General features: G+C 47.1%; 1 protein-coding gene across 2 annotated transcripts; it reads left to right on the top strand.

Annotated features, from left to right (window-relative positions):
• The first annotated feature begins 12695 nt into the window (after positions 1-12695).
• LOC135534268 (BAH and coiled-coil domain-containing protein 1-like) lies at positions 12696-14990 on the top strand. 2 transcript variants are annotated; one of them, XM_064961345.1, is made up of 4 exons: positions 12696-12713; positions 13208-13349; positions 13866-13980; positions 14880-14990. In XM_064961345.1, exons 2-4 carry the CDS (start codon positions 13244-13246, stop codon positions 14956-14958), a joined length of 300 nt encoding a protein of 99 aa, XP_064817417.1. In that variant the 5' UTR covers positions 12696-12713; positions 13208-13243; the 3' UTR covers positions 14959-14990. The 2 variants fall into 2 exon arrangements, with proteins under 2 accessions (XP_064817417.1, XP_064817416.1); XM_064961344.1 differs by having other exon boundaries at positions 13863-13980.
• The last annotated feature ends 848 nt before the right edge of the window (positions 14991-15838 follow it).

Genomic DNA, 15838 nt, shown 5'->3' with positions numbered 1-15838 from the left:
GAAACACTACCATAGAAACACTACTATAGAGCGAAACACTACCATAGAAACACTACCATAGAGAAACACTACCATAGAAACACTACCATAGAAACACTACCATAGAAACACTACTATAGAGAGAAACACTACCATAGAGAGAAACACTACCATAGAAACACTACCATAGAGAGAAACACTACTATAGAGAGAAACACTACCATAGAAACACTACCATAGAGAGAAACACTACTATAGAGAGAAACACTACCATAGAAACACTACCATAGAGAGAAACACTATCATAGAAACACTACCATAGAGAGAAACACTACCATAGAAACACTACCATAGAGAGAAACACTACCATAGAGAGAAATACTACCATAGAGAGAAACACTAACATAGAGAGAAACACTACCATAGAGAGAAACACTACCATAGAGAGAAATACTACCATAGAGAGAAACACTACCATAGAGAGAAACACTACCATAGAAACACTACCATAGAGAGAAACACTATCATAGAAACACTACCATAGAGAGAAACACTACCATAGAAACACTACCATAGAGAGAAACACTACCATAGAGAGAAATACTACCATAGAGAGAAACACTACCATAGCCCACCTACAATATTAATAATACAATATGTCTGCCCTGTTGTTAAGTTATGAGACCTACATTGTCCATTCTAGTGTTGTAATTCTATTTCTATGTTGTGTACCGATCTGAGTCACGGCACCAATGCAACTGGCAATGAAACACTACTATAGAGAGAAACACTACTATAGAGAGAAACACTACCATAGAGAGAAACACTACTATAGAGAGAAATACTACTATAGAGAAACAACACTACCATCGAGAGAAACACTACTACAGAGAGAAACACTACTATAGAGAGAAACACTACCATAGACACACTACTATAGAGAGAAACACTACCATAGAAACACTACTATAGATTGAAACACTACTATAGATTGAAACACTACCATAGAGAGAAACACTACCATAGAGAGAAACACTACATAGAGAGAAACACTACCATAGACACACTACTATAGAGAGAAACACTACCAGAACAACACTACCATCGAGAAACACATAGAAACACTACCATGGAGAGAAACACTACCATAGAAACACTACCATAGAAACACTACCATAGAGAGAAAACACCATAAAACACTACCATAGAAACACTTACAGAGAGAAACACTACCATAGAGAGAAACACTACCATAGAGAGAAACACTACTACTATAGAGAGAAACACTACCATAGACACACTACCATAGAGAGAAACACTACCATAGAAACACTACCATAGAGAGAAAACACTCATAGAAACACTACCATAGAGAGAAACACTACCATAGAAACACTACCATAGAGAAACACTACCATAGAGAGAAATACTACCATAGAGAGAAACACTACCATAGCCCACCTACAATATTAATAATACAATATGTCTGCCCTGTTGTTAAGTTATGAGACCTACATTTTTTCCATTCTAGTGTTGTAATTCTATTTCTATGTTGTGTACTGATCTGAGTCACGGCACCAATGCAACTGGCAATGCTATACTCTTACTCTGTGTGTGCTCTCTCTCTCTCAGCAGCCAGTGCAGACAGCGCGGCCAGGAGGGCTGGACGGGACCCCGCTGATGATGATTGGGGGCAGGAGGGAAAGGGATGGGGGGAGCTCTCGGGGTCCAGGGTCCGCACGGCTGCAGCAGCCCAGGGCCAGGGTCCTCCGAGCCAGGAGTCAGGAAGCCATGGAGGGCGGAGAGACCTCCCCTACAGAGAGTGAATCATCCAACCAGGGTGAGTGGGCTGAGGTGACTGGGTGGAGGGGGAGGGAAGGGGAAGAGGGGAACAGGGACAGATAAGGGTTAGATGAGTGGAACAGGGGGACAGGGTGGCTCTCTTCTCCAGCCAGGTCAGGAACTCAGCACACTGTACCTCCACTCAGCACGCAGTACCCTCCACTCAGCACACTGTACCCTCCACTCAGTACACTGTACCCTCACTCAGCACACTGTACCCTCCACTCAGCTGTACCCTTCACTCAGTACACTGTACCCTCAACTCAGCACACTGTACCCTCCACTCAGCACACTGTACCCTCCACCAGCACACTGTACCCTTCACTCAGTACACTGTACCCTCCACTCAGCACGCAGTACCCTCCACTCAGCACACTGCCCTTCACTCAGTCACCCTTCACTCAGCACACAGTACCCTTCACTCAGCACACTGTACCCTTCACTCAGCACACTGTACCCTTCACTCAGTACACAGTACCCTTCACTCAGCACACTGTACCCTTCACTCAGTACACTGTACCCTTCACTCAGTACACAGTACAGTACCCTTCCTCAGCACACTGTACCCTCCACTCAGCACACAGTACCCTTCACTCAGCACACTGTACCCTTCACTCAGTACACTGTACCTTCACTCAGTCCTGTACCCTTCACTCAGCACACTGTACCCTTCACTCAGCACGCTGTACCCTTCACTCAGTACACTGTACCCTTCCTCAGTACACAGTGTACCCTTCACTCAGCACTGTACCCTCCACTCAGTACACTGTACCCTTCACTCAGTACACAGTACCCTTCACTCAGCACACTGTACCCTTCACTCAGTACACTGTACCCTTCCTCAGCACACAGTGCCCTTCCTCAGCACACTGTACCCTTCACTCAGTACACTGTACCCTTCACTCAGTACACTGTACCCTTCACTCAGTACACTGTACCCTTCACTCACACGCTGTACCCTTCACTCAGCACACTGTACCCCACTCACTCAGCACACACTGCACACTGCACCTTCCACTCAGCACACTGCACCCTTCACTCAGTACACTGTACCCTCCACTCACACGCTGTACCCTTCACTCAGTACACTGTACCCTTCACTCAGCACACTGTACCCTTCACTCAGCACACTGTACCCTTCACTCAGTACACTACAGTACCCCCCTTCACTCAGCACACACTGTACCCTTCACTCAGCACACTGTACCCTTCACTCAGCACACTGCAACTCCTTCACTCAGCACACAGTGCCCTTCACTCAGCACACTGTACCCTTCCACTCAGCACACAGTACCCTTCCACTCAGTACACTGTACCCTTCACTCAGCACACAGTACCCTTCCTCAGCACACTGTACCCTCCACTCAGTACACAGTACCCTTCACTCAGTACACTGTGCCCTTCACTCAGCACACTGTGCACTGCAACCTTCACTCAGCACACTGTGCCCTCCACTCAGCACACTGTACCCTTCACTCAGCACACTGCACCCTTCACTCAGCACACAGTACCCTTCACTCAGTACACACCCTTCCTCAGCACACTGTACCCTTCACTCAGCACACTGCACACCTTCACTCAGTACACTGTACCCTTCACTCAGCACACAGTGCCCTTCACTCAGCACACTGCAAAACCCTTCACTCAGCACACAGTACCCTTCACTCAGCACACAGTACCCTTCACTCAGCACACTGCACCCTTCACTCACACAGTACCCCCTTCACTCAGCACCCTTCACTCAGCACACTGCACACCCTTCACTCAGCACACAGTGCCCTTCACTCAGCTTCTCAGTACACACACAGTACCCCTTCACTCAGCACACAGTACCTTCACTCAGCAGTACACAGTACCACTTCACTCAGCACACTGTACCCTTCACTCAGCACACAGTACCCTTCACTCAGCACACAGTACCCTTCACTCAGCACACTGCAACCTTCACTCAGTACACAGTACCCCCACTCTCAGTACACAGTACCCTTCACTCAGTACACAGTACCCTTCACTCAGCACACTGTACCCTTCCTCCAGCACACTGTGCCCTTCACTGTACCTTCACTCAGCACACGGTACCCTTCACTCCACACTTACCCTTCACTCAGTACACTGCACCCTTCACCAGCACACTGTACCCTTCACTCAGCACTGCAACCTTCACTCAGTACACAGTACCCTTCACTCAGTACACTGTACCCTTCACTCAGTACACAGCACCCTTCTCAGCACACTGTACCCTTCACTCAGAACACACTGCACCCTTCACTCAGCACACAGCCCTTCCTCCTTCACTCAGTACACAGTACCCTTCACTCAGCACACTATACCCTTCCACTCAGCACACTGCAGCCTTCACTCAGCACACAGTGCCCTTCACTCAGCACACTGTACCCTTCCTCAGTACACAGCCCTTCCTCAGCACCCTTCACTCAGCACACTGTACCCTTCACTCAGCACTGCAACCTTCACTCAGTACACAGTACCCTTCACTCAGCACCCTTCACTCAGCACACAGTACCCTTCACTCAGCATACTGTACCCTTCACTCAGCACACTGCACCCTTCACTCAGCACACAGTGCCCTTCACTCAGCACACTGCACCCTTCACTCAGCACACAGTGCCCTTCACTCAGCACACAGTGCCCTTCACTCAGCACACTGCACCCTTCACTCAGCACACAGTACCCTTCACTCAGCACACTGTACCCTTCACTCAGCACACTGTACCCTTCACTCAGTACACAGTACCCTTCACTCAGCACACTGTACCCTTCACTCAGCACACTGCAACCTTCACTCAGCACACAGTACCCTTCACTCAGCACACTGTACCCTTCACTCAGCACACTGTACCCTTCACTCAGTACACAGTACCCTTCACTCAGCACCCTTCACTCAGTACCCTTCCTCAGCACACTGTACCCTTCACTCAGTACACAGTACCCTTCACTCAGCACACTGTACCCTTCACTCAGCACACTGCAACCTTCACTGCACCCTTCAGTACACAGTACCCTTCACTCAGCACACTGTACCCTTCACTCAGTACACAGTATCCCCTTCACTCAGCACACTGTACCCTTCACTCAGCACACTGCACCCTTCACTCACTACACAGTGCCCTTCACTCAGCACACTGTACCCTTCACTCAGCACACTGCAACCTTCACTCAGTACACAGTACCCTTCACTCAGCACACAGTGCCCTTCACTCAGCACACTGTACCCTTCACTCAGCACACTGCACCCTTCACTCAGCACACAGTGCCCTTCACTCAGCACCCTTCACTCAGCACACTGCATCTTTCACTCAATACACAGTACCCTTCACTCACTACACAGTACCCTTCACTCAGTACACAGTACCCTTCACTCAGTACCCAGTACCCTTCACTAGGTGTGGAAGGCACCTCTGACCTGTCATCAAGCTTGTAAACAACCTTCTTCATTAGTCAACTACTTCTATAGAGCACAGGATGCGTTTACAGTCATATCATATTGTCCCATGCGCTCTATACACAAGGTGGGGAATAAAACACACACACACACATGCAGAAGGCTGCCACTCGAGCCCTCGTGTGAGTTGTGTTAATTAGTTCATTCATGTGAAAGTGATCCACTGTCAGTGTTCAGAGGTGAGTGAGAACGTGTTGATGACCGCCTCCTAAATGAGAAGTGGGTTCGGCAGCGCGCGGACACCCGACACCTCTGCTCGTGTGTGTGTGTGTGTGTGTGTGTGTGTGTGTGTGTGTGTGTGTGTGTGTGTGTGTGTGTGTGTGTGTGTGTGTGTGTGTGTGTGTGTAAGAAGCTAGGCCACAGCTGCCTGTGAGAGGATCTGACAGGCCATGGAGACAAGGAGGCTGGACCACAGAGCAGTTACAGGCTACAGAGACACACACACACCACGTGCACTCAACACAAGAGCACCCACACATACACACGAACACGCAGCGAGCCAGCATATGCATTCAAACCCACACACACACAATCAGTCAGAGCTCAGTACTCCAGACACACTTCAGGTCCCAGCCCCAGAGAACAACATTCAGAAGATCCTGGTATCTCATCATTATGAATTGTTATTTGTTTTCCTCCAGGAAGACAACAAGATAATGAGGTAATTGCTAAATGTTAGAATGTAGAAAACAAGTTTTGGGGAAGTACAAGCCTCTAAATGCTTTCTAATGATAAGCACAGGAAGTCTGTTAGAGGAAGTGGATAGGCTGGATTTAGACATAGTACTATGTATGTTGTTCTCTTTAGAAGACGAAGAAGAGGAAGGAAGTTTTGACAGTGACGAAGGACAAGACATCAAAGCACAACCATCCCGAGACATCTCTTCATGCTCCACTGTGACTGGACCATCCCCTCGTCTGTCGTCAAGCTGGAGGCCAATCAGAAAGCCCGGAACAAAAAGAGAGGCAGGAGCTTTGTGGTAAGAAGACAGGCCTGGTGTGTGTGTGTGTGTGTGTGTGTGTGTGTCAGCTGTGTGTGTGTTGACATGTTTACAATGTTTACTAAATATTTGTCATACACAAGTACTGGTGTCACAAGTGTGTACATGGTACTATACACATCTAAATATCATACCCTCAAATATATATATATATATATATACAATATATATATATATATATATATATAAGCACATATATATAAGGAACACTATCAGCATGCTATTATATATATATATATATATATATCAAATATATATATATATACTATGATTATAATCATCTCCAGGAGAAGCCTCGTTTGTTTTAGTCTGTGGGGTCGTTACTGGTCTAAAATCTTCTCTAATTCCTGATTGAGAGAAAGGAGAAAGGAACACTGGTTCAGCACTGCTATTATACACTATCTGTTATTCAGTATCAACATTTACCTGACTCCTCTACACTCAAATTCAGAGAGCACATTGACTCTACCACTGACTCTCTACACTCATACCTGTCTACCACTGACTCTCTACACTCATACCTGTCTACCACTGACTCTCTACACTCATACCTGTCTACCACTGACTCTCTACACTCATACCTGTCTACCACTGACTCTCTACACTCATACCTGTCTACCACTGACTCTCTACACTCATACCTGTCTACCACTGACTCTCTACACTCATACCTGTCTACCATATGCCCACCTCTCACACTCATACCTGTCTACCACTGACTCTCTACACTCATACCTGTCTACCACTGACCCTTTACACTCATGTCTACCATGTCTACCACTGACCCTCTACACTCATACCTGTCTACCACTGACTCTCTACACTCATACATGTCTACCACTGACCTCTACACTCATCATACCTGTCTACACCACTGACTCTCTACACTCATACATGTCTACCACTGACTCTCTACACTCATACCTGTCTACCACTGACTCTCTACACTCATACATGTCTACCACTGACCCTCTACACTCATACCTGTCTACCACTGACTCTCTACACTCATACCTGTCTACCACTGCCCCTCTACACTCATACCTGTCTACCACTGACCCTTTACACTCATACCTGTCTACCACTGACTCTCTACACTCATACCTGTCTACCACTGACTCTACACTCATACCTGTCTACCACTGACCCTTTACACTCATACATGTCTACCACTGACTTCTCTACACTCATACATGTCTACCACTGACTCTTTACACTCATACCTGTCTACCACTGACTCTCTACACTCATACCTGTCTACCACTGACCCTTTACACTCATACATGTCTACCACTGACTCTTACACTCATACCTGTCTACCACTGCCCCTCTACACTCATACCTTGTGTATCGCTGCCCCTCGACACTCATACCTGTCTTTTCTTCCTGGCACTGATTTTAAGGATTGTGGCTTTTTTGAAGAACTTGCAAAGACTATATATGAGGTTATTTGACCTTTACTGAATGCACTAATTGGATTGTAAGTCACACTGAATGAGAATGCTAAATGACTAAAATACTAAATGCAGTATTACTGAATATGATTCTCGGCGGAACCATGCAGGTTCCCAGAGTCTGTCTGGGGCAGAGGGAGAGGTGAAGGTGAGGAAGAGGGCCTCTCTAGGCCTGGCATGGTCACTGCAGCCAAGAAGCACCCAGAGTACCAGGACCAGTCAGAGGGGATGAGGAGGGCCACGGACCCAGGTCCCAGGACTCGCCGGGAGAGCCTAGGGACCAGGGCAGCCTCTACCGGAGGACCATGGGGCCGGTCACCTTCCCCACCACCAGTGAGGCTGAAGAGGGCCACACCAAGAGCACCATGCTGAGGGGACCCATTAACAAGGTTAGTGTTAAGGACGTCACCACTGCTCTCTTGGCGAGTACCGCTCCTCCTGTTTCAGCTCATACCAAGGCTCTAACCCAGGACCTCTGTCTCACAAAGACACCTGACCGCCCTCCTAAAGAGTCTTACCCAGTCGCTCCACCGAAAAGCCATTCACAGGGTATGTCCTAGAGATCCGGATTATTCAGTCATTGATATGCACCTGAGTGGTTTGTATGTGATGTATGGAATCGATCCAGGTGAAGGTTCCCCTAGGTACAGTGGTGGAAAAACTCCTTAATAGAAAATGACTACAGTACAAGTGAAAGTCACCCAGTAGAATACTACTTGAGTAAAAGTCAAAAGGTATTTGGTTTTAAATGTACTTGAGTATCAAAAGTAAATGGAATTGCTAATATATATATTTAAGTATCAAAAGAAAAGTCTAAATCGTTCAAAATTCCTAATATTAAGAAATTCATACGGTACAATCTTCTGTTTTTTAAATTTACGGATAGCCAGGGGAACACTCCAATACTCAGACATCATTTACAGATAGCCAGGGGCACAGTCCAATACTCAGACATAATTTACAGATAGCCAGGGGAACACTCCAATACTCAGACATCATTTACAGATAGCCAAGGGAACACTCCAATACTCAGACATCATTTACAGATAGCCAGGGGCACAGTCCAATACTCATACATCATTTACAGATAGCCAGGGGCACAGTCCAATACTCAGACATCATTTACAGATAGCCAGGGGAACACTCCAATACTCAGACATCATTTACAGATAGCCAGGGGCACAGTCCAATACTCAGACATCATTTACAGATAGCCAAGGGAACACTCCAATACTCAGACATCATTTACAGATAGCCAGGGGAACACTCCAATACTCAGACATCATTTACAGATAGCCAGGGGAACACTCATATATTCAGACATCATTTACAGATAGCCAAGGGAACACTCCAATACTCAGACATCATTTGCAGATAGCCAGGGGCACAGTCCAATACCCAGACATCATTTACAGATAGCCCACACACCAATACTCAGACATCATTTACAGAGCCAGGGACACAGTCCAATACTCAGACATCATTTGCAGATAGCCAGGGCACAGTCCAATACTCAGACATCATTTACAGATAGCCAGGGGAACACTCCAATACTCAGACATCATTTACAGATAGCCAGGGGCACAGTCCAATACTCAGACATCATTTACAGATAGCCAGGGGCACAGTCCAATACTCAGACATCATTTACAGATAGCCAGGGAAACACTCCAATACTCATACATCATTTACAGATAGCCAGGGGCACAGTCCAATACTCAGACATCATTTACAGATAGCCATGGGCACAGTCCAATACTCAGACATCATTTACAGATAGCCAGGGGCACAGTCCAATACTCAGACATCATTTACAGATAGCCAGGGAAACACTCCAATACTCAGACATCATTTACAGATAGCCAGGGGCACAGTCCAATACTCAGACATCATTTACAGATAGCCAGGGGAACACTCCAATACTCAGACATCATTTACAGATAGCCAGGGAACACTCCAATACTCAGACATCATTTACAGATAGCCAGGGCCACAGTCCAATACTCAGACATCATTTACAGATAGCCAGGGGAACACTCCAATACTCAGACATCATTTACAGATAGCCAGGGGAACACTCCAATACTCAGACATCATTTACAGATAGCCAGGGGACAGTCCATTACTCAGACATCATTTACAGATAGCCAGGGGAACACTCCAATACTCAGACATCATTTACAGATAGCCATGGGAACACTCCAATACTCAGACATCATTTACAGATAGCCAGGGGAACACTCATATATTCAGACATCATTTACAGATAGCCAAGGGAACACTCCAATACTCAGACATCATTTACAGATAGCCAGGGGCACAGTCCAATACTCAGACATCATTTACAGATAGCCAGGGGAACACTCCAATACTCAGACATCATTTACAGATAGCCAGGGGAACACACCAATACTCAGACATCATTTACAGATAGCCAGGGGAACACTCCAATACTCAGACATCATTTACAGATAGCCAGGGGAACAGTCCAATACTCAGACATCATTTACAGATAGCCAGGGGCACAGTCCAATACTCAGACATCATTTACAGATAGCCAGGGGCACTGTCCAATACTCAGACATCATTTACAGATAGCCAGGGGAACAGTCCAATACTCAGACATCATTTACAGATAGCCAGGGGCACACACCAATACTCAGACATCATTTACAGATAGCCAGGGGAACACTCCAATACTCAGACATCATTTACAGATAGCCAGGGGAACACACCAATACTCAGACATCATTTACAGATAGCCAGGGGCACAGTCCAATACTCAGACATCATTTACAGATAGCCAGGGGCACAGTCCAATACTCAGACATCATTTACAGATAGCCAGGGGCACAGTCCAATACTCAGACATCATTTACAGATAGCCAGGGGAACAGTCCAATACTCAGACATCATTTACAGATAGCCAGGGGAACACACCAATACTCAGACATCATTTACAGATAGCCAAGGGAACACTCCAATACTCAGACATCATTTACAGATAGCCAGGGGCACACTCCAATACTCAGACATCATTTACAGATAGCCAGGGACACAGTCCAATACTCAGACATCATTTACAGATAGCCAGGGGCACAGTCCAATACTCAGACATCATTTACAGATAGCCAGGGGAACAGTCCAATACTCAGACATAATTTACAGATAGCCAGGAGAACACTCCAATACTCAGACATCATTTACAGATTGCCAGGGACACAGTCCAATACTCAGACATCATTTACAGATAGCCAGGGGCACAGTCCAATACTCAGACATCATTTACAGATTGCCAGGGGAACAGTCCAATACTCAGACATCATTTACAGATAGCCAGGGGAACACACCAATACTCAGACATCATTTACAGATAGCCAGGGGAACACACCAATACTCAGACATCATTTACAGATAGCCAGGGGCACAGTCCAATACTCAGACATCATTTACAGATAGCCAGGGAACAGTCCAATACTCAGACATCATTTACAGATAGCCAGGGCACAGTCCAATACTCAGACATCATTTACAGATTGCCAGGGGAACACTCCAATACTCAGACATCATTTACAGATTCAGGGACACAGTCCAATACTCAGACATCATTTACAGATAGCCAGGGGCACAGTCCAATACTCAGACATCATTTACAGATTGCCAGGGGAACACTCCAATACTCAGACATCATTTACAGATTGCCAGGGACACAGTCCAATACTCAGACATCATTTACAGATAGCCAGGGGAACACTCCAATACTCAGACATCATTTACAGATAGCCAGGGGAACACACCAATACTCAGACATCATTTACAGATTGCCAGGGACACAGTCCAATACTCAGACATAATTTACAGATAGCCAGGGGAACAGTCCAATACTCAGACATCATTTACAGGTAGCCAGGGGAACAGTCCAATACTCAGACATCATTTACAGATAGCCAGGGGAACACTCCAATACTCAGACATAATTTACAGATAGCCAGGGGAACACACCAATACTCAGACATCATTTACAGATAGCCAGGGGCACAGTCCAATACTCAGACATCATTTACAAACTAAGCATTTAGTGAGTCCACCAGATCAGAGGCAGTAGATGACCAGGGATGTTCTCTTCATAAGTGTGTGAATTGGACCATTTTCCTGTCCTGCTAATAAACATTCAAAATGCTACTAGTTGTGTTGGGTGTCAGAGAAAATGTATGGAGTAAAAAATACATCATTTTCTTTTGGAATGTAGTGAAGTAAAAATGTCAAAAATATAAATAGTGAAGTACAGATACCCCAAAAAAGGACTTAAGTACTTCACACCACTGCCCAGGTCCAGATCGAGTAGCAGCTCCCCTTATCCAAATCCATTAGTGGAGGAAAATGCAAAACTGAACCTAGTTACAATGACACAACTTCAACCTCTTAGAACATGTGAAGTTAACCCAGAGTGTGATGCACTCTTAGAGAAAAGGGTTCCAAAAGGGTTCTTCGGCTGTCCCCATAGGAGAACCCTCTGGGGTTCCATGTAGAATGCTCTGTGGCACGGGTTCTATATAGAACCCAAGGTTTCTACCTCGAACCAAAAGGGTTCTATCTGGAACCAAAAGGGTTCTTCAAAGGGTTCTCCCTATGGGGACAGCCAAAAACCCTTTTAGGTTCTAGATAGACCTTTTTTTTATCTAAAAGTGAATATATTGAAAGATTTAGAATTTAGACAATTACACAACTTCAGTCTGTATCTCGATCTCTCACATAACCAAGACAACCTGACGCCGTTCTCTCCTCACACTGGGATGATTCATACTGTAGCACTGGCCATGCAGAGATCCACACACACACACTCGCACACTCATTTACTCACTCACTCACACCTCTCTTCCTGGTCACATGTCACAGAGGAGAGGTTGCTGGTCAGGCGGTGTCCAATCACCTCAGAGTGACGACAACACGTGCAGGGAGGAGGATCCGAAACAAACAGGTAATCAGAATCACTCAATCGGCCCTCATTGCTCACCTCTATCCTCTCATTTGTCTGATCTGATTTGCCATTGGCAGGTCCTACATTCGTAGTAGACGGCTCACTATGTATGTACCGGTATGTCATTTAGCATTTAGCATCTGACAGCCTGGAATTCAAAGTGATATGCTCTATCACCATGGATACAGTACCAGGTCACATCCCACTCCCTCCCTGCTGAGTAACTGTGTGAAGGGGGTGGGGGGGCAGGAAATGGGGGATTGGGGGAGTGTGGATCGCACCTTCTTATGTGGAAGAGTGAAACTATGTCAGGGAAAATGACTACCTCCAGGGTACATACTGCATATGCAGTGTTTAGTGTCAATCTCTGAGTTACATGCTAACTAACTTCCTCTCTCTCTGTCTCTCTCTCTCTCTCTCTCTCTCTCTTTCTCTCTCTCTCTCTCTCTCTCTCTCTCTCTCTCTCTCTCTCTCTGTCTCTCTCTCCCCCCCAGCCCAAGGGCCGTGCAGTGAGCCGTCTACTAGAGAGCATGGCGGCGGACGAGGGCTTTCAGATGGATGAGGATGATAGCAGCTTCTCAGAGGGGGATGAGGACAGTAACCCATCATACCCTCACATCCCCAGGAGTACACTAGGTGAGGAGGGAACACTGTCACACACAGTTTTGTATTACTATCCTTGTGGGGACCAAATAATTGATTCCCATCCAAAATCCTATTTTACCTAACCTCTAACCCTAACCCTAACTGTAACCCTAAACTGTAACCCCTAAGCCTAAAATAGCCTTCTTCCTCGTGGGGACCGGAAAATGTCCCCACTTGTCTGAATTTTCCTCGTTTTACAATCCTTGTGAGGACTTCTGATTACCACAGCAATAGTTAAACACACACCACACACACACAGACTCACACACACACACACACACACACACAGACACACACACACAGACACAGACAGACACACACACACACACACACACACACACACACACACACACACACACACACGCACACACACACACGCACACACACACACACACAGACACACACACACAGACACACACACACACACGATAGGAGGGAACAAATATGCACTTCCATACGCACTGTTGATGTGTGCTGTCTTTCATTAAATGACGCCTTACCCAGCAGCCCCCAGCTGTGTCCTGACCAGACAGCTGCTGACAGATGGACTCAGGGTGCTGATCTCCAAGGAGGATGAACTTCTCTACGCAGCCCGGGTCCACACACTAGAGCTGCCAGACATGTAACTATACCTTTACATCTACATGTCAGTCAGTTAGCAGACACTCTTATCCAGAGCATCTTACACTAGTGAGTACACGCACGCACGCACACACACACACACATACACGCACACGCACGCACACACAGTATATACAGTATCAGCCACTTCTACCTCAGTGGCTGGGAGCCATGGTTGGTCTTCTCTGCAGTGAGTGACTCAGTTTGGCATCTTAGCCTATCACTCCAGAAGGAGTCCACACAACCCCTGCAGAGCACTCTCTCTTCCTTTCTCCATCTCTCTCCTCCTCTCCTCCTCTCCTCCCTCCTCCCTCCCTCTCTCCCTCCTCCTCCTCCCCTCTCTCCTCCTCCTCCTCCTCCCTCTCTCTCCTCCTCCCTCCCTCTCTCTCCTCCTCCCTCCCCCTCCCTCTCCTCCTCCCTCCTCTCTCCTCCTCCCTCTCTCCCTCCTCCCTCCCTCTCTCTCCTCCTCCTCCCTCTCTCTCCCCTCCTCCTCCTCCCTCTCTCTCCTCCTCCCCCCCTCCTCTCTCTCCTCCTCCTCCTCTCTGTTACATAACCCATGTCTTCTCTCACCCAGCTCACTCTGAGTAGAAGAGTGTCGATAATGCTGCTCCGGCAGCAGGCAAGTGGAACAGAGGAGTGGGACAGTGACACGTGAAACCAGGCAGGCATAATACCCACACAGCTGAAAATAGTTTTCTCTCTCTGCTCTTCCTCTTCTCTCTACTCTTCCTCTCTCGATCTCTCTCTCTCCCTCTCTTTCTCTCCCTCTCCCTTCCTCTTACTCTCTATCTCTATTCCTTTCTCTCTCTTCCTCCCTCTCTCTCTCCCTTCCCTCTTCCCTTCCTCCCTTCCTTCCTTCCTCTCTCTCTCGCTCTCTCTCTCCTCTTTCTCAATCTCCAGCTACAGCATTGTTATTGACGGGGAGAGGGAAATCGCCCCAGAATCTACTCACTGGAGCAACTGCTGCAGGAAGCGGTGAGTTCAGTTCCTACCCCCTCTTTAGAAAACAATAGTTCCCTCCACACCTAGACCTCTGGGATGTGGTCACGTTGGACTAACCCACTCTGGATCCTCCTCTTCTGTCCTCTCCTCTACTGTCCTCTACTGTTCTCTCCTCTACTGTCCTCTCCTCTACTGTCCTCCCCTCTACTGTCCTCTGCTGTCCTCTCCTCTACTGTCCTCTACTGTCCTCTCCTCTACTGTCCCCTACTGTCCTCTCCTCTACTGTCCTGTCCTCTACTGTCCTCTACTGTCCTCTCCTCTACTGTCCTCTACTGTCCTCTCCTCTACTGTCCTCTACTGTCCTCTCCTCTACTGTCCTCTCCTCTACTGTCCTCTGCTGTCCTCTCCTCTACTGTCATCTACTCTACTCTCCTCTGCTCTACTGTCCTCTCCTCTTACTGTCCTCTCCCTCTACTGTCCTCTACTCCCCTCTACTGTCCTCCACTGTCCCTCCCTCTACTGTCCTCTCCTCTATTGTCCTCTCCTCTACTGTCCTCTACTGTCCTTCCTCTACTGTCCTGTCCCTCTACTGTCTCTCTACTGTCCTCTCTTCTACTGTCCTCTCCTCTACTGTCCTCTCCTCTACTGTCCTCTACTGTCCTCTCCTCTACTGTCCTCTCCTCTACTGTCCTCTACTGTCCTCTCCTCTACTGTCCTCTACCCTCTGTGAGTTTCTGTGCTCGTGTGTGTGTACTTTTAACCAAGTCACTGAGTAGTGATAATCCCTCTATCACCTGCTCCATACATGTGTTGTGTCTTAATGGGAGACGATGCAGACTTCCCTCCTGGTAACACAGGCTGCCCATACTGATGGAGACACAGGCTGCCCATACTGATGGAGACACAGGCTGCACATA

Source organism: Oncorhynchus masou, unplaced genomic scaffold (genome assembly GCF_036934945.1).
Source record: "Oncorhynchus masou masou isolate Uvic2021 unplaced genomic scaffold, UVic_Omas_1.1 unplaced_scaffold_3232, whole genome shotgun sequence".
NCBI lineage: Eukaryota > Metazoa > Chordata > Actinopteri > Salmoniformes > Salmonidae > Oncorhynchus > Oncorhynchus masou.
This window is presented reverse-complemented; position numbering and strand designations above follow the sequence as displayed.